Genomic DNA, 26739 nt, shown 5'->3' with positions numbered 1-26739 from the left:
TCTAGGTAACATTCTGGCTTTGTTAATTTAAGTAGAGGGCATGGTTTCTCAAGAGGTTATAACATCCATTAAAGTTTGCCATTAGAAAAAAGGAAGACATTAAAATACAGTGGAGGATGGGTTAGTATATGCAATAAGACAAACAGCCAATATCCCCCATTTGAGTATGTCAGTACAAAAAAACAAAAACAAAAAGCCCAAATATTCTGATACACTGTTCTAAAAGAGAAATAAGATAATTTAGCCATTAGAAAAACTGAGTGCGTTAAAGTACAGTGGAAGTTGAGTTAGTATATGTAATGAGACTAACAGCCCACATCCCTCATTTGAGCATGTCAACACACAAAAAAATTATTCTGATACACTGTTCTAAAAGAGAAATACATTGGAACATCGTGGATGCACAGCTATACTCAGTTTAGCATATGTAATTCAATGAGCATTCAATGGGTGACCTCAAAGTAGCTGTTTTACTGCAAAGAAACTTCAAAAACAGAATGGAGAGAGAAATTGCTGAATTACAAATTATCATGAAACTTGGAACAAACATCTCCCCAGGACTGTACAGGGATATTGGTTTTTTTATCTCATTACATATGCTAAACCAACTTTCACTGAGTATAGCTGTGCATCCACGGTGTTTCATCTTGTTTCACTGTATTTGAAATTAGAAAACAGTTTTTAAGATGTGCAGAGGTAGCATAGGTGTAGCACTTGGCTTCTCCCTCTCTAGCGGTTGGTATATTTGCAGTTTTGTGTGTAGAAAATTATGGCATTTAGATGTTCCATGGATATACCAAATACTACAGTTTTATAGACCAGTTATAAATGTTGTACTTAATGTTGTAACAGTTATTGTACTTAATGTTATAACATTAATGTAAGTTTAGGTTTGATGGGAAAATAAGTATATTGCATTTTTTTACCTACCTGCTACCTCCCCCCCCCCATTTAGAAAATCTAGTTTTAGATTATGTGCACAGAATTTACTGGAAGTAATCTTGGATAACTCTAAATGCTTGACATTAACGCTGTGTAGTTTCACCCCCACAACAAAAGGCCTTTGATTGGACCTAGGAATATAACTGAATCTGCTTGGTTGCACTGTGATGTTATTGCAATTGAACAAAATGGTGTTCTTTTCAGGGAGGAGAAAAAGGCTAGAAAACTCAGTCATAAAGCTGCTTGATTCTTTACACTGATCTCAAATATTCAGGAGATAATAAAACCACAACACCAGTCTGCTCATTGAACTTTTTACTGCTAGTTCCACCTTTTCCTGCCAATACCATTAATATTTATTAAGTAAAAAGTGTGTATCAAACAGGAACTCCCTGAGAACCTAAATGTTTGCTCAAGAAATTAAGGGTCGAAACCTTCTAGTTGTAGCTAGCCTGCACAACAATTAGTGGCGGCAAGCTTCCTCCTAGCAACTGTTGCTATGTAGAACAAACTTTCGCTGCTTGTAGAATGAAGGGCAGTGGCCTAGAGAAAGCCTAGCTAGCTGAGCAAACATCATTGAGTGAGTCAGGGTAGCTCTTTGACGGCACAGGACAGCCCTGTTCTCGAGGAGCAGAAAAACTGGGGAGGGGATATAGAAAACACCTTAAACGTCAGCTGCTTAAGGAATCTTTTAGAGAATTAGCCTATCTTTCAATATAGTATTTGAATTAATTACTGGTGATTTGAACCTGAGTCTTTCAGATCATAGTTGGAAACTCTGACCGCTCTGCCATGCTGGCACCCACAGTCGCCATGAGTGGAGAGAATGCTCTGTCTCTTCATCTTCACTACAAATGCTTATGTGCTCCCACTGGCATGTACCAGTCTTGAGCTGCCAATATTTGTCTTTTACAGATTGCAGCTGTGGCTTGAAGTAAATCTCAGACCCAGCAAATAAACAGAAGAATAGTTCTTTGTGAGTGGTCTTTGTGTGTGTGTGAAGTGCCATCTAGTCTGTTCCGACTTATGGCGACCATACAAATTAAATGTCCTTTGAAACATCCTATTGCTAACAGCCATTCTCAGGTCTTGCAAACTGAGGGTCGTGGCTTCTTTTATTGAGTCCATCCATCTCATGTTGGGTCTTCATTTCTTCCTGCTGCCTTCAGCTTTTCCTAGCATTGTTGCCTTTTCCAGAGATTGTTGTCTTCTCGTATGTGACCAAAGTATGATAACCTCAGTTGAGTCATTTTAGCTTCTAGGGAGATCTCAGGCTTGATATGGTCCAGAACACGCTTCTTTATCTTTTTGGTAGTATCTGTAAAACTCTCTTCCAACACCGCATTTCAAATCTGCTTTCTTCCTGTCAGCTGTCTTAATTGTCCAACTTTCACACCCATACGTAGTAATGGGCATTGCTATGGCATGAATTAACTCAATCTTGGTTGTCAGTGACACATCCTTACACTTAAGGATCTTTTCTGGCTCCTTCATGTGTGCCCTCCCCCAGTCTCAGTCTCCTTCTGACTTCTTGTGTCTCCCTGTTGATTTATGATGGAGCCAAAGAATAGAAAATCTTGAATGGTTTCAGTTTCTTCACTGTCCTTAAAGTTGTGTAATTCCCCAGTAGTCATTACTTTTGTCTTCTTAATGCTCAGATGTAACCCTGTTTTCTGCTTTTTATCAAGAGCTGTTTTAAGTCTTCACTGTTTTCTGCCAATAATGTGGTAACATCTGCGCATCTCAAATTGTTAATGTTATTCCACCAATTTTCATGCCAACTTCATCTGAATTTGATCCAGCTTTCCTTATATGTTCTACCAACACACTGAAGAGATGTGGATACAATGTGCAGATAGCACATTGTGGATTGATGTACTGATTTTAATGTTTTTAATGTTTTAATGATGTAAACTGTTATTGTATTTAAAATTAGAATTTTATTGTTAGAACCCTTTGTGCTGTGAGCCGCCCTGAGCCCGCTTCGGTGGGGTAGGGCGGGATATAAATCAAAGCAAATAAATAAATAAAATAAATCCTTGTGTGACACCTTTGACAATTGGAAACTGTTCTGTTTCTCTACATTCTGCCCTAGCAGCAGCCACCTGTCCAGAGCAGGGATTTAGCCGTAAAATTCTCATTGATGGGGCATTGGGAAATCTGGGGGTGGGGGGGTGGGGCCCTGCTGCAGCTCCTGTATGAGGAACAACACCCCTGTGAGCCTGCTGTGAGGAACATACACATGTACACACGGCTAGTGAGACAAGCCCCAGAAGCCCCATTGCTCCTGGCCGTCTTAGAGCAGGAAGTTGTTCGTTCCCTCATCTTCTCCTATTTATTTATTTAGCTGATTTCTGTTCCACCCTATCCTGCGAATGGTCTCAGGATGGAGTACAACATATCCCCCTTTCCTTCATTTCCCGGCCATTAGCCTCGGAGCCACTGGGTGCCTCCACCGGGCTCTCAGCTGTCTAGCCAGGAGACATTTAGTGGGCTGGGTTCACAGCAGCGAAGTGCTTCCACTGTCCCGGCAGCTGCCACAGCAATGGCACCGCCACCTGCCAACAGCAGTCTCGGTTCAGCCTCCTTGCCCGGAATATCCCACGGCATCTGCAGCCACAGCAGCATCAGTGACCAGAGGCCCCACCATTCCCATTGACATGCCAGCCAGAGGGAGGAAAGCTGGATGGCCGTGGCGTTGCCGCCCTGCTTAAAACTGAGCCAGGCAAGGAGCGAAGCCTGGGGGACATGGCACTTAAAAGCCCAGCCAGGGATGCGGTACTGACTCTTTGCCACCCCACCAGCTGAGCTAGCCGAGGAGTGAGCACGCTGCCTGCCTGCCTCCTTGTCTTCCTGACAGAGCAAGAGTGTGGGCTGGGCTGCTTGTGCTGCTGCAGTAGCAGCAGGAGGAGTCAAGTGTCCAGAGCCAGCCTGGCCACTTGATTTTAAAGTTTGCACCCCCCCCCCCCAAAAAAAAACCCCCATACATTTTCAGAAAAGAAGAGTTGTGGGGTGTGGAGGGAGAGTCGAGGACGTAGCCACAGTATGCCCCACCATGGCTACGGCCCTGGTCCAGAGTATAGATTGGACATCAGAACAATCCAATTCTGTGGCACACCCTTTTCCTTTAAAGCCAACCATAGCTTTTCATGATCTGCACAGTCCAAAGCTTTGCTGTAGTTTATGAAACACAAACTGATTTGAATGAATAAGTTTAATACGGTCAGAGACCAATCAATTAAATACAGACAACTTAATAAAGTACAATGAGATAAAACTGTAATCAGAATAAAACATACACAGTATGAAATATGATTCCCCCCCCCCCCCAAAGCACTAGTTAAATTCCATAGCCGAAGCATTCAATTGGCTATTTCCCTTAGGAATTGCTTCCGGAGACTTATAGCTCGCGAGGCAAATTTTGCCACACATAAAGTGGTTCTTTTGTTCCTATCAGCCAATAATTTATCTATCTGAAATCTAATGTTTCTTCCAGGGGCACTGGAACAGATCGGGAGTATATAATCGGCCCTAATACGCTGATATAATTTACATTGAAATAATACATGTTCCCTATCTTCCGGTTTCTTGTCCCCACAAATACACAATCTCTCCTCGTATGGTTGTCCTGTATATCTGCCTTCAATAATAGCTGACGGTAACATATCAAATCTAAGAAGAGTAAATGCTCTTCTGTACTCTACTTTGTCAAGATTTTGCAAGTATGGCATCATAAACAACATAAATGTGCAATATGATCTCTAGTGCCCCTTGCTTCTCTGAATTTAGCTTGAACATCTGGCATTTCTTGTTCCATATATGGTAGCAGTCTTTGTTATTATTTATTTTATTTTATTTTATTACATTTGTATCCCGTCCTCCCCTGACGGGCTCAGGGCGGCTAACAGTTTAATAAGATTTTGAGCATCAATAAAATTTTGAGCATCACTCTACTTCTCCATAATTTAGTATAATAGTATTACATTTAGCTTCTCAAATCTAAGGAGTTTTCCTTCCACCCCTGGAAAAGTAAACTGGCTCACTCGGATGAGGACCAGGTTACTCTGAGCATAGTGAGAGCTGAGCAGCAGCTCTAGTTCTCAAAGAGGCTGATGGTCAGGTCATCTAAGACAGGATCTGCTAGTCCCCAACAGTTCAATGATCAATGACAGTCCATTGCAAGAGTAGCTGTTTATTGATACCTGACGGGTCAGAGCAAGATGGTCCTTGTGAAAACTGGCAGGCAAATGCCCTCTACTTATAGTTCAGGACTAAACCGTTACACATTCAAATCATAAGGCACGAAGCGAGCAGTCCCTCCCCCAGTAGTTCTTTCCCAGACCCCTTGCAGGTGCGAACATAATCAGACAGAGACTACCTTGGCCATCCCCGAGACTAGGCAGAAAGAATTCTTCACTTCATTACACAGAGATAGGAGTGGCGCAAAGCAGAGATGGTGAAAAGTGAAAGTACTCCCAGACTAATGGCAAGAGTCTCTCTTGACATTTAATGGTATAGGCCAGGGTAATCTTTGGGAGATTTAAATAGAGCAAAATTTTAGATTTTCTGAAGCCTGTCTCATTTCTGCTGAGGTCTTTAGAAATGGCTTGGAAAGGTGTAAAAAGGGGTCCAACATGGACTAAAAACGTGTGCTTGAAATTATTTACGTCACAAATTGCATGAATATAGTTCCTAGCCATGATTAAGTTGGTTGCTGATAATTTTATTTAACTGTAGCTACATTTAGATAATTTTATTTAACTGTAGCTACATTTGTACTCTTCTCTTCTGTATCAGGCATTTAGTGAACTTCAGGCAAAAGTCATTGATACCCAGCAAAAAGTGAAGCTTGCGGATATACAAATAGATCAGCTGAACAGGACGAAAAAGCACGCACATCTTACAGACACAGAGATTATGACCTTGGTTGATGAGACACGAATGTATGAAGGTGTAGGAAGAATGTAAGTAAACCTTTCTGTTTATGAGCTTTTTGCAAAATTGAATGTAAATAATATTGCCATAAAATCTGAAGTCCTGCGTGCTGTGTCTCAGTGTTACCCATTTAGAGTGACTGGGCAGCTAGTAACTGGCTCAGTTTAGATGTCCTGTGAAGCCATGGTTTAATTAATACAATTGTGGTTGGTGAAATTTTGTCCACTGTGTATGACTATTTAGGGTACATCAGATCAGTTCAGATTAGAGATGGGCATGATGGAATGTGAAAATGGTGGTTTGTTTCATTTTGTGGTTCATTGCGTTGCTTGAATCGGTGGTTCATTTTGTTTTGTGTTTTTTCAGTTTCCTAACAATTTGTGGTTCCTTGGTTAGTTCAGTGCAGGGAGGCATAGAAGAGCCCCTGAGTGGGCTAGAAATGCCAGACATGTGGCGAACTCTTCAGTGGACTCTCCTTTATGTGCTTTCCAAGTTCGGTGCAAATTGGATTTCGGGGGGCTGACCTACAGCCCCCCAAAGCAGATGCTCCCCTAGAAGCTGGGGAAAGAAAAGGAAGCCGCCCTGCAGCTTCCAGTCAGTTTCACCTCAGGAAGCTTGGAAACTGACTAGACACTGCAGCTCCACTGTCCCAGTCCTTCTCTTCTGTTCAGTTTCCAGTGAAACTGACTAGGCCGCAGGGGGCTGGGGATAGCAGCTGCCATGTCTAGTCAATTTCACTGGAAACTGACTAGAAGTGCAAGGGGGGTGGGGAGAGCAGAGCTGCTGCTTCTGGTCAGTTTCACTGGAAATTGACCTGAAGTGCACATGCCAGTGCCAGGCTGTCTGAAAAAAACCAAACCAAACACGAACCAAACAACACACAAAGAAAAAGGCCGTGTATTCGGGTGTTTGTTTGGGTGTGGTGGGATCAGATGGACCAGTTTGGAATGAACCATGATTCAGCCATTTTTTAGCATGAATCATGATTTGTGGTTCAGTTCATGACCATCCCTAGTTCATATGTCCCATGAAATTAAATTAAAACAACTGTGATTGGTGCAGTCCCCTTTGCTATGTATGACTAGTTAGGCTATATCAAATCAGAGTATGAAACCATGGTTTGACATTGGTTGTATGTGCTAAATATTCTGGCTTGTTCCCTGGTGCCATCTTTGCTGCAATGCAGGCCAGTCAACAAAACCATCATTAGTCAAGGCAAAGCATGATTTGAATGCTTGTCAGTGAGACTGATCTGGGTTTCACAAATGAACTGTAGTTAAAGTAAACCATGGTTTTGTGTAAGCCACGATTTACACAACAGCGTAACAGTTTAGGGTTCTTCTGTGTGTGCGTGTGTATTCCACCTCTCCAAGTCAGGTTGAAGCAGTTTCCAGTATAGTTTAAAAATATATCAAAACACAACCATATACACACAAACATATACAAAACGTCTGCACAACACTGTTGCTTTCATTTTCTAACCAAAAGCCCTTTACAAGCTTTCCTAAATGGAAGAAGAAAGGAGAATGTGAGACTTCCCCTGGAAGACTGTTCCAGAGAGCAGCAGGAGCTTTCACAGTAATAGAATGTGTACTGTTCTTTTATAATTTGATCCTGGTCACAGTAGATGATTTTCAGGTTTTCTGTTAAGATGGTTCTGCTAATGCTGGTAAGTGTTTTGGTGCATCCCAAGAGTCACAAGGCTCTAGATCACCAACTGCTAGAGCTGCTTGTGCAGCAGTCCAGCAATGGCTTGTGCAGCAGAGGGGGCAGCGTGGCTGGCCCCAGCGACTGAGCAACACATGACACGTCTCCCTGTGCCGCAACTGGAACTCTAGCACCAGGTCATGTGATCTGTATTCCTGACAGAGCGTAGATCAACTCCCTAGATAACCAAACAGTTCAGACCAGGAAGTTTTCATTTCAGTTTTGACCTCTGGGAAGACCAAAATTGCCCTGAGCTTTACACCAGATGGATTATAAGTATTTCCTAAACTCTGACGAGTTCTATTAATGATCTGCGTGCTCAGATGGTGTAAAGGGAAACATCCTCAGCTATTCAGACAGGGAATTATGCATTTTAAACTTTCATCATAGTTCTGAAAGTAATATGTTGATGTCAGTTCACAAATAGTTTAAGCAGCAAAACTAGACTTTGGGGCGTGTGTGTGTGAGAGAGTGAAGGAGGGAGAGTGTATCAGGCTACGTCATGAGCCTTTCAAAAGTATATGAACTAACGGAATTAAAATGTACTGGCAAGATGCCAGGAGTCTAACTGTCTTCTGAGCAACAGATACCGGTTGCTTACAGTATGCAGCGGCTCATGATCCCCTACTGCGTGTTGCTGGCTTTCCTTGTATGAAGCCTAAAATAGCTATGGAGGGAGAATAGCATGAGCCCTGTCAAGCTTCCTTGGACTGAGAAGTTATGCATGGCCTGAAAATTCTCTATGTTGCACGTATTACGAATAATTATTTTGCTTAGATATTGCATTAATGGTTACATAGGTGTGCTGCTGTAAAACAGACTCGGTTTGGGAAGAAGAACACTTATGCTGAATCAGAGGGCCCCTGAAAAGGCAAAAGCGGCAGAGAGCCGCTAAGAGCTCAGTGCACAAGAAGCTGTTTAGGAAGATTGATTTCAAGAGCATTTGTTTTTGCTTAATTAAAATATCTTATTCCGTCTTTCTCCTAAGTGTCTCTAAGGCAGTTTGTAAAAATGAATACAGACCCAGAATGCCAATTTACCAAATTTAAAATCAGCCCAGAAGTATCGAATGATCAATCCAGTAGCATCAAATTATATTAAAGGACCAAGCCTCCATTGGTTTGCCCTTCCTTGTCTGGTTTGCCCTTCTCTGCCTGTCAGTGCATTAATTTGAGTGATGGCAGTGCAAGGATTTCCTGGGGTGGACAGACAAGGGCTGCTCCAAATGCAGTCATGCTAGCAGGGGATGCTCTCGCTTGGAAGCGAAAAGCAGCAGTGCTTAATTCACAAAAGTACTCTGCAAAAACTGCAGTGGAGTCGGTGCTTAAGGCATACCGTTTTTGAGCTGCCTTCAGTCTGGAGTTCAGGTCAGAGCTTAGCAGCTACCAACTCAGGAACTCTATCGAAGGAAATGCCTGTCCACCTGGAAGCCCCACTGGTGGGTTGGTGAAGTAATTTTTCTTTGCTATCATCATTACCACAGCATAGGCATTCATAGGAGGAGAACACTGACAAACTGGTAGATGTGTCAGCTGGAAGTTTCCCCAAGCCATCAGAAAACTATTTGAATCCCTTACCCTCCTGGGTAGTCAATGTGGTCCCTAGCCCTGATGATGCTAGAAGCTACAAATGGACTAAAAGACACTCGGTGAGCAGATCCTGTAACAATCCCTTGTTCCCTTGTCCCCATTCTACCCTTTTGGCTGTGGATTCCTAGGTTACAGTGCTCACTAGGCACCAGTTCTTAGGTCCATTCAGCAGAGACAAGCTGGCTCAAAGCATCAACCCTTTATTTGGAAGGAGCTTCAACTGGCCATTATGCTGAAAAAAGTAAAACTGCCTTAGCTGCACTCAATTGAAATACACTGCAGCACAAAATTGCAAGGAAAACATGGAATGGATTTTCCACTAAGGTCTCTGGGTGCAGAGAACTTAATGGAAAATCCATTCCATGTTTTCCTTGTAGCTTTGGAAACCCAGAAGCCAGCAAAGACAGGGCAGAAGGAGCTGGGAATATCAGGGTGAGGACAGGAGAGGAAGTGAGTGGGGGTGGGGGGAGGGAGGGAATTGCCTCAGGCCTGATTAAAGGGTGTGGCCTGTGGGCCAGAATTTTGACAGCGCTGTTCCATAGAGTTTAACTTTGGTTGAAAGAAACTTCAGTTTCACTATGAGTGGCTGCAGAAGGGCTTGTGAAACCAGTTAGATTCAGAACCTATTGACTCATGTTGCGTTTCACTAAAGGATGAGTCTCCCTGCAATGTGTTTGTGAGCAACTTATTACAATTCATTTATCAGCTTTACTAATCTTCAGTGTGGTCACCTGGTAAAGATTAATTACAAGTTTAAAACTATCCAGTTTGGCTGGCCCTGACTAGAATTTTGCTGCTAATTTCATCAAACCATGCATTTTTAGAAATGGAAACTGTTCTGTCGCAAAATGGACTAGCCCGCAATACTGTAATTCTCACAGTCACTTTTTGTAATAGGACTTCCAGTTTTTGATATGATTATGTAGAGATCACTTGGCCTTTGGGGAGTCTGCTTTATGAAATTGCAGCATCACAATCTCACTAGATGAGAAATCATGGTCCATTCAAACTATTTTGTTCACACCATCACATTAACAAATAAAACAAATTCGCCTTTGAATTGTAAGGCTTTTAAAGATTGTCAAGCATCGTTTGGGATGCTGTGTACAGTTCTGGTCACTTTACCTCAAAAAGGGTGTTGCAGAGCTGGAAAAAAGTACAGAGGAGGGCAACCAAGATATAAGGGATTGGTGCTTTGAGGAAAGTCTGAGGATCGTGGAAATTTTCAGTTTAGAAAAGAAGTGATTAAGGGGGTATGTAATAATGGTTTATAAAATTACGTGTGTTATGGAGAAGAGTAGACAGAGAACTTTTTGTCTCTCTCTCAAAATACTAGACTTGGGGACATCCATTGAAGTTGATAGGTGGTAGATTCAGGACAGAAGGAAATGTGTCTTTACTAAAGAAAGGAAAGGTCCCCTGTGCAAGCACCAGTTGTTTCCGACTCTGGGGTGACGCTGCTTTCACAACATTTTCACGGCAGACCTTTTTATGGAGTGGTTTGCCATTGCCATTGTCATTACACTTTCCCCACAGCAAGCTGGGTACTCATTTTCTCAACCTCGGAAGGATGGAAGTCTGAGTCAACCTCGAGCCGGCTACCTGAACCAGCTTCTGCTGGAATCGAACTCAGGTCGTGAGCAGAGGGCTCCGACTGCAGTACTGCAGCTTTACCACTCTGCGCCACGGGGTCTTGGCTTTACTCAACAACTACTTAAATTGTAAAATTCATTGCTGGTGGATACAGTGATAGCACAGATGACTTTAAAAGAAGATTAGACAGATTCAAGGAGGACAGGACCATCAATGGCTGCTAGCCATGATGATTAAAAGGGACCCCTCTGAATACCAGTGCTAGGAGAAAACATTAGGAGAAAGTTTTGGCCTCTGTGCCCTGTTTGTTGACCCTCCAATGCAACAGGTTGGCTATTGTGTGAGGCAAGATGCTGGACTAGAAGGACCAATGGTCTGATTCAGCAGGGCTTTTCTTATGTCCTTATATAGACTTTTCCAGTTACCTACAGAAATGCAGCAGATACTGTATTTAGCCTTGTATGTACTCATAGTTTCTACAGGCTTGCTTTCTTAACTGTCTTTTCCTTGACGTAATTGTATAGAATTGGTCCCAGATTGGCCATGTATGGGGAATCCTGTTGTTGATTTCATAGTATGTAAAAGCCGTAAATGATGCAAGATAGTGTCGTTGAGTAACTAGGCAAGTGTCCTAATTTTTAGATGAGTAAAACTACATGCTTTGCAGACATCATAGATCAAGAACCAGATGGTGTTTGCTACCCAGATATTTGGCCTGACAACTACATTGTTGTTGAAAATTGCTCAATTTCAGATTAGATTCTTCTTTCTAAGGAGAAGGAGTATAACTTGAATCTCTTTTCTTGCTCCAAGCTGCATCAGGCCATTGTCCATCAAGGTCAATATTGTCTACTCAGACCTAAAGCCAGAGCCTCAAATAGAGATCTCTCACATCACCTACTACCTGATCCTTTAACTGGAGATGTTGGGGATTGAACCTGGGATCTTCTGCATGCTAGGCAGATGCTCTACCACTGAGCCACAGTTCCTGTTGTAGTATTTGATTCAAGTTTGTAATGTGTGAAAGCAACCTTAGCGCCTCCTTTTGTAATATAAGACTGACATTTTAAATACATTAAAGGTAAAGGTAGTCCCCTGTGCTGGGGAAGGCAATGGCAAACCACTCCATAAAAAGTCTGCCGTGAAAACGTTGTGATGCGACATCACCCCAGTGTCAGAAATGACTGGTGCTTGCACAGGGTGCTTGTCGCATCACAACGTTTTCACGGCAGACTTTTTACGGGGTGGTTTGCCATTGCCTTCCCCAGATCTACGCTTTCCCCCCAGCAAGCTGCGTACTCATTTTACCGACCTCAGAAGGATGGAAGGCTGAGTCAACCTGGAGCCGGCTACCTGAATCCAGCTTCCACTGGGATCGAACTCAGGTTGTGAGCAGAGAGTTCAGAATGCAGTACTGCAGCTTTACCACTCTGCGCCACGGGGCTCCTTTTTAAAAATACATTAAACCTCCATATTAACTTTCACTCCTGTATTTCTCACAGGCCATATATCACTGCAGTAGCACTGCTTGCTACTGGTCTGCCCTCCCATCCTTTACCTCAAAGGAAAGCTAACATGCCTTTCCTATACTCCTCTGTAGCGAACAAGAGAGTAAAAAAGAATGCCTGAACAATGAATAGCTGTCTTGGCTTGGAACAAATAGGTCTGTGCTAGCCGACTCTCTGAACTGGCTTTATGTTTTTGGAAGTCCTGGAGGCAGGACAGGGCGTTCTTGTGCCTAGCTGTCAGGCTTGGCCTTCCCTTGATGTGCAGAGGATTAGTCCTGGAGCATGTGAAGAGGCACTAATGAATGGTACATTTGAACAGATCCTCTTCCCCGTGCAACTGGCGCAGCTAACAGAAGTAGGATTTCTGCAAGTCGTTGACCCAAGGAAACTCTCGGCTATTCCTTATAAAAAGTTTCCATTGCTTTTGAAGCTTGTTGAATGTTAATCTTGTTGGGTATGTTTTAGGTCTTGGATTCTGCAAAAAGATGACATGTATATTGTACCAAATTTTGTGGCTTGTATAAATTATGTGAAGTAAGCAAATTTGCACGTATTTGTTTTCTTTGCTTTGTTCTGCCTGTGCTAATTTTATGGACACCCTTTCATCTCTTTTGAAGGGCAAGTCCACAAAAGATGTAAAACATATTTGGAAACCTTTTTATGACCGGCTTAATGTATTGGTGGATCCAAGTAGCCAGCCGTGTTGGTCTGAAGTGGTAGAACAAAATAGGAGTCAAGTTGCACCTTTAAGACCAACTTAGTTTTATTCAGAACATAAGCTTTCGTGTGCGCTCTAAGCACATTTCATCAGATGAAGAATCCGGTACAGTGAGCAAAGCCACACGTCGCTGGTAGTCAGTGGCTCAGCATGCAAACTGGTACAAATTTAAGATCCAATGACAGTATAGTAAAATTATCTGGTAGGGAGTGGTTTAGAATGTAAAATGGTAAAATGACACAATAGTAAAATTAACAAATTGAGCAAACCTTTGATCTGAGTAGCATGAGCATGCAAAAGCAATAAAACAGTAATATGACAAAATGTGAGAATGTCTGCTGATGACTATATTGTGTTAAGCCTGGGTCAAAAGGAAGGTATTTATATTGTATTGTATTTATAATGTATTGGTGTATTTCTTGTACTTAAAACATTACATATTATATTCTGTCCCTTTATCCCTGAAAGTATAAGTGTAAATAGTAGATTATTAACAATCAAATTTACTGTTTCTAATGTAAATAGTGGAAAAACATTTTGTAGCTTTATGATGCAGAAAACAAGATGGTTAATTTTATCCTTTTTTCCTGATTCGCTTCTTTTTTCTGTATCCCCCCCACTCCTGACCTCTTTCTTTACAAACTGAACAAAATATATTGAAACGAAAGGCAAAGGAATTACATGGCCTTTCTTTTGGCTGCAGAAAATCCCCACTCAAGTCTTCTTACTGGCTCCTGAGATACCATCATGCATTGCCACACTATTTCAACTGTAGTTCTACATCCTGAAGACCCCCGAAGCATTTCCCCCCTCAAGTGAAGTCTCAGATTGGTAGGATGTTGAATGGGTGTGTCCATAGAAGTCCATGCAGGCAGTCTGTTTTCCTGGAATACAGAGGGCTTCAGTGACATAGCTTGTTCCTAGGGTTCACAGCCTCCCACATGGGGGGCGGGGATTCCCTGGGTTTTGGAACCTCCAACCCGCCAATATAGAGCTGGCCAGTGGGGGGGATCTCACCCCCAAAGAGCTTTGTTGGTGCCCAGTGTGCTGACATCACCTGGAAGTGACATCATTGCGCTGAGCACATCACACGGGGGACGCTCTAGCATTCAGGTAAAAATTCTATGGCACCATGGAGTTTTTTACCCAAATACTGGATCATCCCCCGACTGGAGCCAGGTAAGATCTGGGAACCCTACTTATTCCTTATTCTTTTTCAGCATACTTCTTACATTCTGTTGTGGCCTTCATAGGCTGAGTGAAGAAATGCAGTTTTTTCTTTGGAGGTATGAAATGAGCAAAGCCTTCACTCTGAGTTTTAAACATTTTCCCTCCCACCAGGCAGTGAGCATTCAGGAAGAGGGGAGGTCATTTCAATCACTTTCCAGATGTATGCCAGCCCACTTCATACAACTGCTAATAGAGCTTGTCAGAAAGATAGTGGGTGGGCTGAGGTCTCCCCCCTTTCAAGCAGGGAACAGAGATCTGGAGGCATTAAATACTAGAGAGACTTTAGGAAGGAAATTTCTGGAAACTTCAGGATAAGCCTCTCTGAGCTGGCCTGTCTGGGTCAGTGGGAGGGGAAAGGGAGAAGATGAAACTTCTGAGAGAAAGGAGGAGGCTATGAATGAATGACCTCCAAAATGTCTTATTGTTAACAGCCTTGCTTGGGTCTTGCAAACTGAAGGCTGTGGCTTCCTTGATTGAGTCAATCCATCTCAGGTTAGGCCGTCTTCTTTTCCTACTGCCTTCAGCTTTTCCTAGCATGATTGTCTTTTGCAGTGAGTAATCTCTCATGATGTGATCAAAGTACTTCTTAAGTTTCACATATTGGACAGAGACACTTTTGCTGTCCTAGGCATTTGGCAAAAATCAGTGTGTTTATGGTTAATTAATGTTTTTGGAGAACTTAAATAATTCATGTGTATGTCTACTCTTAGCACTTCTTGCATATAAGTTATTTGTAATTATTGCCCCTGGTTTTCATTGGATTGCTGCTGAGTGGTTTTATATTTATTACTAATCTTGTGGTGAATTGTTGTAGAAATTTGGTGTAGAAATTGTTTAAGTAAGTGTTGATAGGTTTCTTTCACAGTACAATTCTAAGCAGAGGTATACCCTTCTAAACCTATTGACTTAAGTGTACTCTGAGCAGTGTAATGGTGTTTGGGATTGTACAGTTCATCGTTAATTCCCACAAAGGGGGAGAGTGCTGGGGCCCATTCCTGCCTGAGGCCCCCACATTTAAAAAAAATGAGCGGTTTTCTGCTGTAAGTAGTGCTGTATAGGATATTCTATGTTTGGGGAGGCGTGACATGATCGTTTGAGGGCCCTTGTTGTGGAAGGAGCAGTATGGCTAAAGGGGAAGGTCTCCTTTGTTAGTATTTAAGCACATGCTGGCCTTTCTGCCTCTTCTTCCTGGATGCCTCAACATTCCACCAGGCTCATTATCATCTCCCGTCTTCTCTCATTTTCATGCTGTTGCTTTTTATTTATTTATAAAACTTCTCGGCACTGTACAAAAGTTAAAAATAACACAGGCCCTGCTTTACAGGCTTACAATTTAGTTTAGCATTTATGAATGCAAAATATTTTTATCCCTCTTTTTGGTCTCTCGAGATCCACAGCGAAACATCAAAGCATTAGTAAATCCATACAGTAAAACCCAATTGATACCGCAAAGCACCAGGTGATTAAAATGGATCAGTGGGACTGGGGAACCCAAATGAGAAGAAAGCAGGGTTTTGTTTGGGAGTTCGGATTAACTGGCCAGGAGTGACCAACCCAGTTAATCTGAACTCCAGTTAGTTTCCCCCAAACGCCTCCTGAGATAGAGCAAGGACCCAGAAAGCAACTGAAACCAATGCAGTTCTTTCAAAACTGGGCTTGTGTGGTGTGAAAAACTGTAAAAAAAAAATGGCAGACTCTTTTTGAATCAGCACTGTTTTGGGACACTTTCCCACGGAGCCAGAAAACACAAGGAATCTCTCCTTTTCCAGAGCATCCCAGCTCTTGAGCATGCTCACTGGAACATCCATTGATACTGGGATGCCTGTATAAGAGAGCTCCCAGTGCTTCCTGAGTCATTAGATGTGTTGGAAAGCATTTGAAACTCTGCTTAATGGCTGTGGAGACGCATCCAGGCTCGGTCTGCTGAGCATGGATGCACAGAAGTTCGATTGTACCTTAGAACCTTATGAATTTGAACATATGGCATATAGACAATTGCTCATGGACGTGTTTTTTATATTTGGAAACCTTTTATAGATGCTTACCTGTACGCTTGCCACCATTGTTGTTGTATTGTTTCTACATTTTTAAATGATGAAATAAAAAATGCGCAGAAGTGTTATTCCACGCCCTGGAAGGGTTTGGAGGGCTGTGCGCAAGCGTGGTCGCTTCCTGTAATGTGTGAGTCAGCAAAACTTGTTTGTGAGCTGGGTAATTTTGTATTTAAGCTATACCAATGTCAATAATAACCTCACATAACCATTCCTAGACTTTTTGGTCAGAGCTCCAGCTATTTAAACCGTTTTTATTTGTGGAGTTAAGAAAATTGCAAGTGACACCCCCCTCCCCCCTGCACACCCTTTCCATGAATCTTTCCCCTTCCCCTTGTTGACCTCAACTATGATTACGTTGGCAAAAACAGTGTTTCGTGCTAAGCCAGCTCCCTCTTACCAGCTTCAAATACTGGTTTAGATGGGCTGCATTTTACCATTAGTCATGGTTCATGTCAGAATTAATAAATGCTTAGATGTGGTTAAAATTAGCATGAGAAAGTGTATGGGATTAATGCATGAGAGGACAGGAAGGAACTGGGCTAAGGGACCGCAGGATCTGACAACTCATGCTTATTTCAGCAATGGTTCGGAGACATGCCTCCACCTTTGCTGACACAAAAACTGAAGGTGTGATTCTAGGTAGTTTTGTTTCCTTAAGTGCTTGTTGTAGAATAGAACACTAAAAAGAAACGTTGCCAAAAACTGACATTTTTAGAAGGAAAAGGGAAAAAGGAAAGTTCCTCTGTGCAAGCACCAGTCATTTCCGACTCTGGGGTGACATTGCTTTCACGTTTTCACAGCAGACTTTTTATGGGGTGGTTTGCCATTGCCTTCCCCAGTCATCTACACTTTCCCCCCAGCAAGCTGGGTACTCATTTTGCCGACCTCGGAAGAATGGAAGGCTGAGTCAACCTCGATCTGGCTACCTGAAAACCCAGCTTCCACCGGGGATCGAACTCAGGTTGTAAGTAGAGCTTAGGACTTCAGTACTGCAGCTTTAACACTCTGCGCCACAGGACTCTTTTTTTTAGAAGGACAGGGTGGTAAATATTAATTGAATTAAATTTATTTAGATGCTGGACTCCAAGGCTACATAAAAGGTAAAGGTAGTTCCCTGTGCAAGCACCAGTCGTTTCCGACTCTGGGGCGACATTGCATCACAACATTTTCACAGCAGACTTTTTATGGAGCGGTTTGCCATTGCCTTCTCCAGTCATCTACACTTCCCCTCCCAGCAAGCTAGGTACTCATTTTACCAAGTTCAGAAGGATGGAAGGTTGAGTGAACCTGGAGCCAGCTACCTGAACCCGGCTTCCACCAGGATCGAACTCAGGTCGTGAGCAGAAAGCTTGGACTGCAGTACTGTAGCTTTACCACTCTGCGCCACGGGGCTCCTCCAAGGCCGCATAAGAACTTTTAATTATTAAAGTTTATTCTTGAATTGTTCAGTTTATTTTCCATTGCATGTAAAATCCAAATTAGAATTTTTGTAACTGGCTATTCATAGATCTTTTAAAACTTTGCCTAGCAAATATTATGATGTCCTAATATCATTTAAAAGCAAGAGGTCCCGTTTGTTTACCAATGCTATACTACCTCAAAAGGTTATTTTAGCACAGTTCTGCCTTATTTTTTTTTACGGGCTTGAGGTATGAACAATGGTATAAATCTACCATCTAGTTAAGTGTCTAGCAATGCAAAAAGCCCCATTTGGAAGCTGCGTGGCTATTTCTGTTTGCTTAAGTAATGTAATATGTTAGAACTGTAGACCAGCCCCACCCCCACCCCCCCCTCCCGGTGTAACTAAAGTTCCTATAATTCCAGGTATAATACCAACGTTGTGTTCTATCCAAGGAGCCAGTAAGGTGTTGGTCTTTTTACTGCCACTTCTCTGTGCCTTTGACCACTGCTTACCTCTATACTATAAACATACTTGCCTGTTAAGGCACAGGGGAAGAGAAAAGGTGGCAATCCTAAGAGCAGGTGTGCCACAGTGAAGAACACCCATTTTCTGGTCTTTGTCTCTGCTTTGTGGTAGTACCAGAAGTTGCTTTTGGTAGTCGCAATGGAAGTTTAGGACTCTTAAGTGGCATACAGAGCATCCTTAGCAGAGTTTCTAAGCCTGTTGAAGTCAGTAGTCTTAAAAGGATGGAACTCTGCTTCGGATGGCACTTTAAAATTGCATGATTGTTACACTTGTTGGGGTGGGGAGGCCCTTCTGTGGGTGTCCCTGATGTCAGCAGTAGTGGCATAGGTGAACACTGGGTAGAGGACTCTGTCTGTGGTGGCACCTTGGTTAGAGCACTTTTCTGATAACTTCACTTGAGACCACCTTTGTTGAACAGTTTAGACCAGGGGTGTCGAACTCATTTGTTATGAGGGCCAGATCTAACATAAATGAGACCTGGTTGGGCTGGACCATGTCGAGTTGGGCTGTTCCATGTTGGGCTGGGCCATGTGTGGACCTGTTTAAGATTAGGTAGCAGAGATATAAATTTTATAAAGAAGACAGACAAACACAAATATACACACGCACACTTAAAACATGCTTAAAATGTTAGCACTCATTGGTCTTAAGGATGCTTTCTTTGTATTTCTCCAATGGGATCTTTCCTTCCTTCCCCAGGGGGCTGGGGGGGGGGGGGAGGAGCCTCAGTCAACAGAGGAAGAGATGCTTGGCTCAGTAGTTCTGCTGTGCAGTTGAGAGAGTCTGGCAAAGCAAGCTATTCCTCCCCCCTTCCTCCCCAAGGGAGGAGCCTCAGCCAGTGGAGAAAATAGCGGTTTTGCTGTGTAGTTCCTGTGCAATTGAGCAAGCCTTGCAAAGCAAGCTGTTATGCAGAAGGAAGCAAGAGAGAGTAAGAAGAAAGCAGATGACAGCCAGTTGCTTGGGGGCCTGATTCAGCCCCCAAACTGCATGTTTGACATCCCTAGTTTAGACAAACAGATTTTAACTAACTTAGTATATTTATTGACCTGGCTTTTTAACAGTATCTGATTAACTGAATTACACTACTATTCTTTTACACTACACTGCTGAATTACACTACTATTGGTTCTTGTTCTGTTTTTAGGCTAAAGTGTGATTGTGTTGTGTACCGCTGTTTGTTTTAAGCACTATTTTCCTTGTTGCATTATAACTTTTAAAATTATTTGTAATTTGTGGGAGAGCTTTTCAGTCTGCCGGAATGCACTATGACTGACATGAAAGAATTCAGACTAAATTTTCCATCTGTGGAACAGAACTTTCCTGCTTCCTCCCACTGATCTCCATGAGATGCTGTTCCTGGGGTCCCCAAGGAACAACATTGTGTGTGTGTGTGTGTGTGTGCCCGTTCACCAGGGGTGGGGTCTGAAGAAGGAACTGGCAGAAAATTTAGTCTGGATACAACTCCTTTTTCCAACAAAAGAAGTTTAAAGGGAGACTCCATAAGAAATTCATTGATTAGAATGTGTCAATAGATTTCATAGGCTGGAACAAAACTGGAATAGTTTTTTTAGCCTCTGCAGGTGCTAAACTGCATAACAAACTGTCTGCCACCAAGTACAACTGCAGTTGTTTTTCATAGGAATGTCACGTTTAATGTTTGATTTTTCCATAGTTTTTTAATCCACATTGATTTCCCCCTTCTCTCTGTGTGTATATGTCTGCAGAGAGTCTGCTTCATGTGCTTGATGAAATGTGCTCTAGCCCTTGAATGCTTAGACTTCCAGATCTTCAACAAAAGAAGCTATCTTTGTAGGTTGCTAACCTGTCAACCCTGCCCTAACTGTGGCTAGCCCTTTGATTGATGCTGTAATGAGCTTCTGGGTTGTTTTGGATCAGGACCGCAATTCAGGAGGGAACTCCCAAGTGTGTGTTTAATATCCCTGTGGTCAGGGGTCCTCAAACTTTTTAAATAGGGGGCCAGTTCACTGTCCCTCAGACTGTTGGAGGGCCGGACTGTTGTGGTGGCTGCCGTTACTGTACAAGGCCGCGGGCCGTCAGTTCTCCGTCTTCTGCATCTCTCTCCCTTCCCCACACCACACAGCCCAGCCTAGGAACTCACCTCGCCTCGGTATCGCCTCACACTCTGTCTCTGCCGCCTCAGCCCAGTGCCGGAAGTGTGCATTGCTAACGCGAGTTTAGGTCAAATGTCACTTCCGGTCTGATTTTGCCATAACCCGGTGGGCCACATAAACGTCCTCAGCGGGCCGCATCTGGCCCGCGGGCCGTAGTTTGAGGACCCCTGCCTGTGGTGACCATGTCCCTGTATATCCAGTGTTCTCTTTGTAGATGCTGTTTGCGTCTTTGCAGAAACTACTGCTTGGTCGCTTAATCAATGAGGATATTTTAACCTTCTTCTCTTACGCTTTGTAGGTTTATTCTTCAGTCCAAAGGGGTGATTCACAATCAGCTTTTAGAAAAACAAAAAGTTGCAGAAGAGAAAATAAAGGAATTGGAGGTAAGCGTAAACATCTTGGTAAGAGACCACTTATTTCGTTGGGGGGCATTTTTATCCTCCATTTGATTAGAACGGAGTGGTTCTGAAATTAAAGCCCTTTTTTATTACTGAAATTGTGGGGAGGGGCAGGGCTTTGGTCCAGTATACAAATGGACCTTGAGTTTGTCTGGAAATTCTAGCAGGGGAGCGCAGCTATCGTATACCTTTGAGTGAAGAACGGTACACTCCTTTTATCTGGGATGGTCGTCCTTTTCCACTGAGCGCACAACTTTGGGAGGGACTTACGTGGAACAGTGAGGGTGGTAGGGGACACCTACCTAGCCACCTGGATTACCCGAATCAACCCCTGGCAATCAATAGGGTGACAGACGTCACAGCAAGATCGCCCTCACATCCAGTATAGAGATCTCATTTCTTGTGCAGCTCAAAAATAATAAGAGCACACAACCATATTATATAATGCGAAAGCCACTGGAAAGAGGAATGGATTTGACATATTTCAACAGGTGGAACTCCACTTTGGCTATCCCTAATCAGTCGCTGATTAACAAATACGGTCTTATGAATGTATATGCAGACTGGAATTCTCTGGCTAACGGGAGCCAGTCTGGGCAGAAGGATGTGCCCAAGGAGAGTATAATGGGATAACTGGGGTGTATCTTGGTGTAACGTGCATCCAGTAAGCATCCAGGGTTCTTGTGGCCAGTGGGCATGTGCTGTGGAGAAAAAGGCTTACTTTGAAGTGTATGCTGTGCAAACCTTTCTGTGAAGGACAGTGAAAATGCCGCTCTCTCTTTGCTTAGAGGGAAGGAAACCGTTTCTTGTCTGAGGCTTAACACTGAAAGTGTATTAGCAGAAAAGAAAACAAACTTTTCTGAGTGACTCTAGATAACCTCCAATGAAGGCTTTTCCCCAACTACTAACTGGAATTGGAACACAAAACCAGGAAATTTTTATTTATTAGGAATTATAACTGATCTCCAGACTACAGAGATCAGTTCCCCTGCTTTGGAGGTTGTTCCTATACCTCGAGGTCCCTCTTCCCTCCTCATATCCTGCCCTCTCCTCCAACGCTGCAGGGTGTGACAAATGTCACTGCTTCCTCCCTCCCACTCCAGTGTTTTTAGCCCTGTGAAAGTTTGTTTTAGGGGTTTTTAGGGAACTACATAGTGGGGATTTGCTGTAGGAGAGGGGAATTAGCAAAAAAACCCACCCCCTTCTTAAGGGCATTTGTTTCCTTAATAAGATTGGCTCCACCCCATTGTCTTATAGATCCAAGTGGGCAGCCGTGTTGGTCTGAAGCAGAGCAAAGTAGGAGTCAAGTTGTACCTGTAAGGCCAACAAAGTTTTATTCAGAATGTGAGCTTTCGTGTGCTCTAAGCACACTTCATCCGATGAGGAATCAGGTACAGTGAGCAGAGCTACATATAGCTGGTAGGCAGTTGTTACCAAGTCACTTAGTCGGGAGGATAGAGTGTGGCTCTGCTACCTCCTTAAACTTTACTCATGCTGGTGAGACATTTCCATGCCCATTTCCAGCCAGAGTTTTAGCAGCAGGTAGTTCAGCAGTCCCCTCTTTAGGTCAAGCGTACATTGAGTGCTGTTTCATTTTGGCCTTTCAAGAACATTGGTAGCTTTGCGGTCTTGTAAAGACTCTCCCCACACTGACTGACACTGCGGAATACTTATTAATCTTCCAAGGGAAATAGCGTAGGAATTGCTTGTTCAGTGCTCTGTTTTGATCACTTGCAAACCACCGTAACAAATCGTTCTAAGTTGCATCCATGTTTTGTGCATAAAATCTGCGATATTCGTTTTATGCAGTGCACAACATGAACACTGCCAGCCTCTTGCAGCCAAGGGACAAGCTTGTCTTCACTGTCTTCTAGCTGTAGTGGCCTGCCAGTGAGCACTGACCTGGGTGGGTATGTCCGCCACTGTGGACTGGGATGCGGAAAAGGTATATATGCCGCACTTTTCCATGCAACTACTGAAATAGCCCTGCCACCTAACGGGTAACATCTCTTTCCCAAAGCCGTTGGCATGGCAAATATGTTCTTGCTGTAATACGTGTATTATATATACACGGATTCATACTGAAGGAGATCTTCTAACAATTTTCTAGTCTTTGAATGTCTATTTTTAGCGATTTGTTTTAAATGGAAAGGGGGGTGGATAAATACGCTCAGGGACAACTGCGCTAACGATATGAAGCAGGCGAGCCTTTTAATTTCATTTGGGGCTGAATGTCAGGTCTGATCAGATGGAGACAAAGTCTGCTTGACTCGGCAGCTAAGGACAGCCTTGGCGGCCAGCGTAGGTCAGATGTCTTAGAGGAAAAATGGCAGACATGTTACAGCTATATTTGTTCCTCTTTCAAAAATGCATTTAAGAATAACAGCTGTCAGTTTGGAGCAATGATGATCATGGTACCTTCATTGCTAGGACAGTTGGCATTGAAGTAGATCTCTGGACAGTTTCCATTCTCTTCTTGCACGGGCTTTACAGTTACTTAAAAACACCACCCTTTACCAGGCTGTTTGCTATCTAGGGATTTCTTCAGCCATTCCGTTAAGCTGCCATGCAAATGTGGGGGTGTGTACGGAGTAAATGGATGGAAATGGAGGCTCAATTGATAATTGTACAATAGGGAATGCATAGAAGGTGCGGTGGAGTCATTGGCACGTCAGAGCATCAATCGTTTTTATAATTTGCTGGAGCAGACTGTTTCCGCAGTGGCAGTTCTTCAGAGATGCCAAGCGTGTTCAGAATGCGAGAGGTATCTGTTGGATGCGAAAAATGGTCACAAACTTGTCCTTCCAAGTTATTTTAAAATTTTATTTTGTATTCAGCTTGTCTTTGGGGCCATTCCAGGCCTTCAAGGCAGTTTAAACAATAAAAATGTTTTTTCAGCATTCAAGGCTCCAGAACTGCAGCTAGGAAAAAAACTGATTTCCAACATTTTATTTCTAAAACAGCAACTAATTTGAATTATCTGATTCTTTGGCTTGTCATAACTTCTGCTGAACTTCAGTTTGTGGGAAGAAGCACAACTTCCTGCACTCCTGGAGAGCGTTCTGGCCTGAGCAGAGTGGATGGAGCTCCCTTTCATAAGAATACAAGAGAGCCATGTTGGATCAGACCTTGTAAGAAAATGCACTTTCTGTGGCCACCAACCCCCTCTCTTCCAAGGGTGGGGGGATGCCAAACAGGACTTTGAAGGAGACCTTCCTTATCAGCCAGATTCAAATGGGAGTCAGCGGCCCTTAGGAGCCACTGTCTAAGGGCATTCAGCCCAGGAAAAAATTGGTAGTCCGTGCAGATCTCTCAGGATGGGTAAAAATATGTGCCTCCTTTTTCTGACAGTCAACCTGCCTTGACTGTCAAGGATCCGTTGTGGTTTCTGAAGCCATTGTGGTTTCTAAGTGCTCTTTAAAGGCAACTTCCCTGTGTTGTATTAGTTTAAGGGATCAAACCAGGGGTCATGTTGCACTGAACAGAGTCACACAACATGGTAGTCTGAAGTGGGCTAAACAAGTTTGTGCCACAGGCAGCCCTTGGATGTCCCACTGTGGGCTGGATCTAACAGTGCCTCAAAGCTGCATGTCTAATCTGTTGAGGAGAATGCAGGTCTGTTTGGAACAGGATGAATCCTCTGTCTTTGGTCTGCTACATTACCAGCTATCAAGCTCTTGGCCTATCTGGGTTATTAGTTTATTTTTTTCTGGTCCAGAACTCTGGGCTTCTGTTGCACAGTGCAAAAGTGTCTTGTCTTGTCAGTCATGCACCATAAACTTCTGCATCTCCCAGAGGTCTGTGGGTTAGGGCTTATCGATGCCTGTGCCTCAGTTTCCTTGTATGCCTGGCGGCACTTCTCCTTCTCAACCTGGTCCCGCCAAGGCTTATACGTCTCATAGTCCGTCCATGCCTTGTTTTGATGGAGAGCTGCGCCCCAAGTTGAGAAAGTGCCATTATGTTTGCAAGAAACTTTTGTCTTAGCTTCCCCCAGGTGTTTGTTTTTTGTATCATTGTGCAGCATGTTTATTTCACTCACCGTTCTGGGTTGATTCATGTTTCTTCTTGTATATTGCTTCATATTTGCCTCAAGCTGCGCAGGCAGGATTCTCCGAGCAGACCATAGCCTGGGTCACTGGAAGAAGCCGGCCAAGAGGTTTTGTGCCCTGCTGGATTGTTGCCAGGCACACCTGTACCTTCTTGCTGCTTCGAGTAGCGCCTGGGACTGGGCGTTGGGAAGGAAGACAGAGCTTTCTTTCATTGGTTCTTTTTTGAGTCTGCTGCCTTTGACTGCATGAAGGGACGGCTGCTTTTGCTGCTTGGAGATGCAAACCCAGAAGCCAGATGTGTTTTTGCTAGCATGGGTGGTAGCAGCAGTGGTATAGTGAGGAGTCTGTGTCTAGACGGCTGGACCGTGCTGCTCTAGTTCTACATTTCATGACCACCGGGCAACTCCCTGTGCAATCCCAAGAGACTAGGAAGGTTTGCACTCTGCTGCTGTTCGTTCCGCTCTGAAACTTTCCTGCAAGGAGGGTAGGAAACATTGGCCTTGTTGGGCATAGACACACCCAAGGTGCAGTGAGACTGGGATCAGGGCCTGGGAAAGTGAAAGCTATAAGTCTTCTTTATACTAGTTAGACCTTTGGGTTGTCCAGCCCAGGATACTGTAGTGTAGGGCTGATATCCGGCTAAATAGCATCCTTTGTTGCTGGAGATGCCAGGGCTTGAACCTTTGGGTTGTCCAGCCAAGGATACTGTAGTGTAGGGCTGATATCTGGCTAAATAGCATCCTTTGTTGCTGGAGATGCCAGGGCTTGAACCTTTGCGTTGTCCAGCCCAGGATACTGTAGTGTAGGGCTGATATCCGGCTAAATAGCATCCTTTGTTGCTGGAGATGCCAGGGCTTGAACCTTTGGGTTGTCCAGCCAAGGATACTGTAGTGTAGGGCTGATATCTGGCTAAATAGCATCCTTTGTTGCTGGAGATGCCAGGGCTTGAACCTTTGCGTTGTCCAGCCCAGGATACTGTAGTGTAGGGCTGATATCCGGCTAAATAGCATCCTTTGTTGCTGGAGATGCCAGGGCTTGAACCAAGGAAAGCCACCAGCTTGCTGAAAATAGGTTCCTCATCATCATCTTTGGTTGCTGGCACTGCAGACCCTGCAAAACAATTTTATATACTCTTGATATATTGTGTGTGTGTGTGTGTGGGGGGGTACGTATGAGAGGGAGGGAGGAAGAGGGGAGAAGAAAAGAAAACAAACAATTTCAGGGGCATCGCAATAGGTCGTGTTGCAGCTCCCCTGTGAGTTCAACGGTGCCGGGAGGGAAAAATAATGTTTTTCTTCTCTTGTTTTTAAGGAAACCCGATGCACAAGTAGCGTGACAACGGTTTGTTTCCAAATAGCGTTATCTGTTTCCATGATGGTTCTAGTTACATTCCATTTTTATATGTGGTGTTTCAGAGCGCTCAAAACATTGTGAAGAGCAAAAGGATGTGGAAAACTCGCACTCTTCCTTACTGGAGGAAGTGGTTCTGGTCGTGTGTGTTCCCTGGCCCTGCTTGATAATCCCTCCTCTTGACTATTCTCAGCCTGCTTCGTTGCCGGGTGTTGTCAGACGGGGAGGCTAAAAATAACAAATAAGAGGAGGCTGCCGTCAGAGGGCTTCCTCCATTGCTGCCGCTTGCTGAATTTGGTTTTGCCCTAAGAAAGGAAAAGAAAGCACCTGCCGGTCCTGTTGAGAAATGCAATTTGTTTTAACCTGCTTTTGTGTTTCTCGGTTTCTCAGACTTCTGTCATTACATATGGGAAGGGGAAAGCTCCCAAGTATTTGCCTGTCTTCAACCAGAATTCATGTCCTCTGAAACCACAGGAAATCGCTTTTTATCTCTTCTTTTGACATCTTCCATTAGCCGTTTAGACCAATGGCACTTGCTTGTGTTGTCCATTCTCAGCATTGCTAGCTCGTTGCAACAACAGTGCCACTTCTGGCTTGTGTTTTGTCC

General features: G+C 43.5%; 1 protein-coding gene across 1 annotated transcript in view; it reads left to right on the top strand.

Moving 5' to 3' along the window:
* Positions 1-26739, top strand: part of PFDN1 (prefoldin subunit 1) — a 67103-nt gene that overhangs the window by 4529 nt on the left and 35835 nt on the right. The window contains exons 2-3 of the mRNA XM_060254095.1: positions 5740-5906; positions 20634-20718. Coding sequence (XP_060110078.1) covers positions 5740-5906; positions 20634-20718 — 252 coding nt within the window. The remainder of the gene's footprint in view (positions 1-5739; positions 5907-20633; positions 20719-26739) is intronic.

Source organism: Heteronotia binoei, chromosome 14 (assembly GCF_032191835.1).
Source record: "Heteronotia binoei isolate CCM8104 ecotype False Entrance Well chromosome 14, APGP_CSIRO_Hbin_v1, whole genome shotgun sequence".
Classification (NCBI taxonomy): domain Eukaryota; kingdom Metazoa; phylum Chordata; class Lepidosauria; order Squamata; family Gekkonidae; genus Heteronotia; species Heteronotia binoei.
The sequence above is the reverse complement of the archived record's forward strand: the minus strand, read 5'-3'. Positions and strand labels throughout refer to the sequence as shown.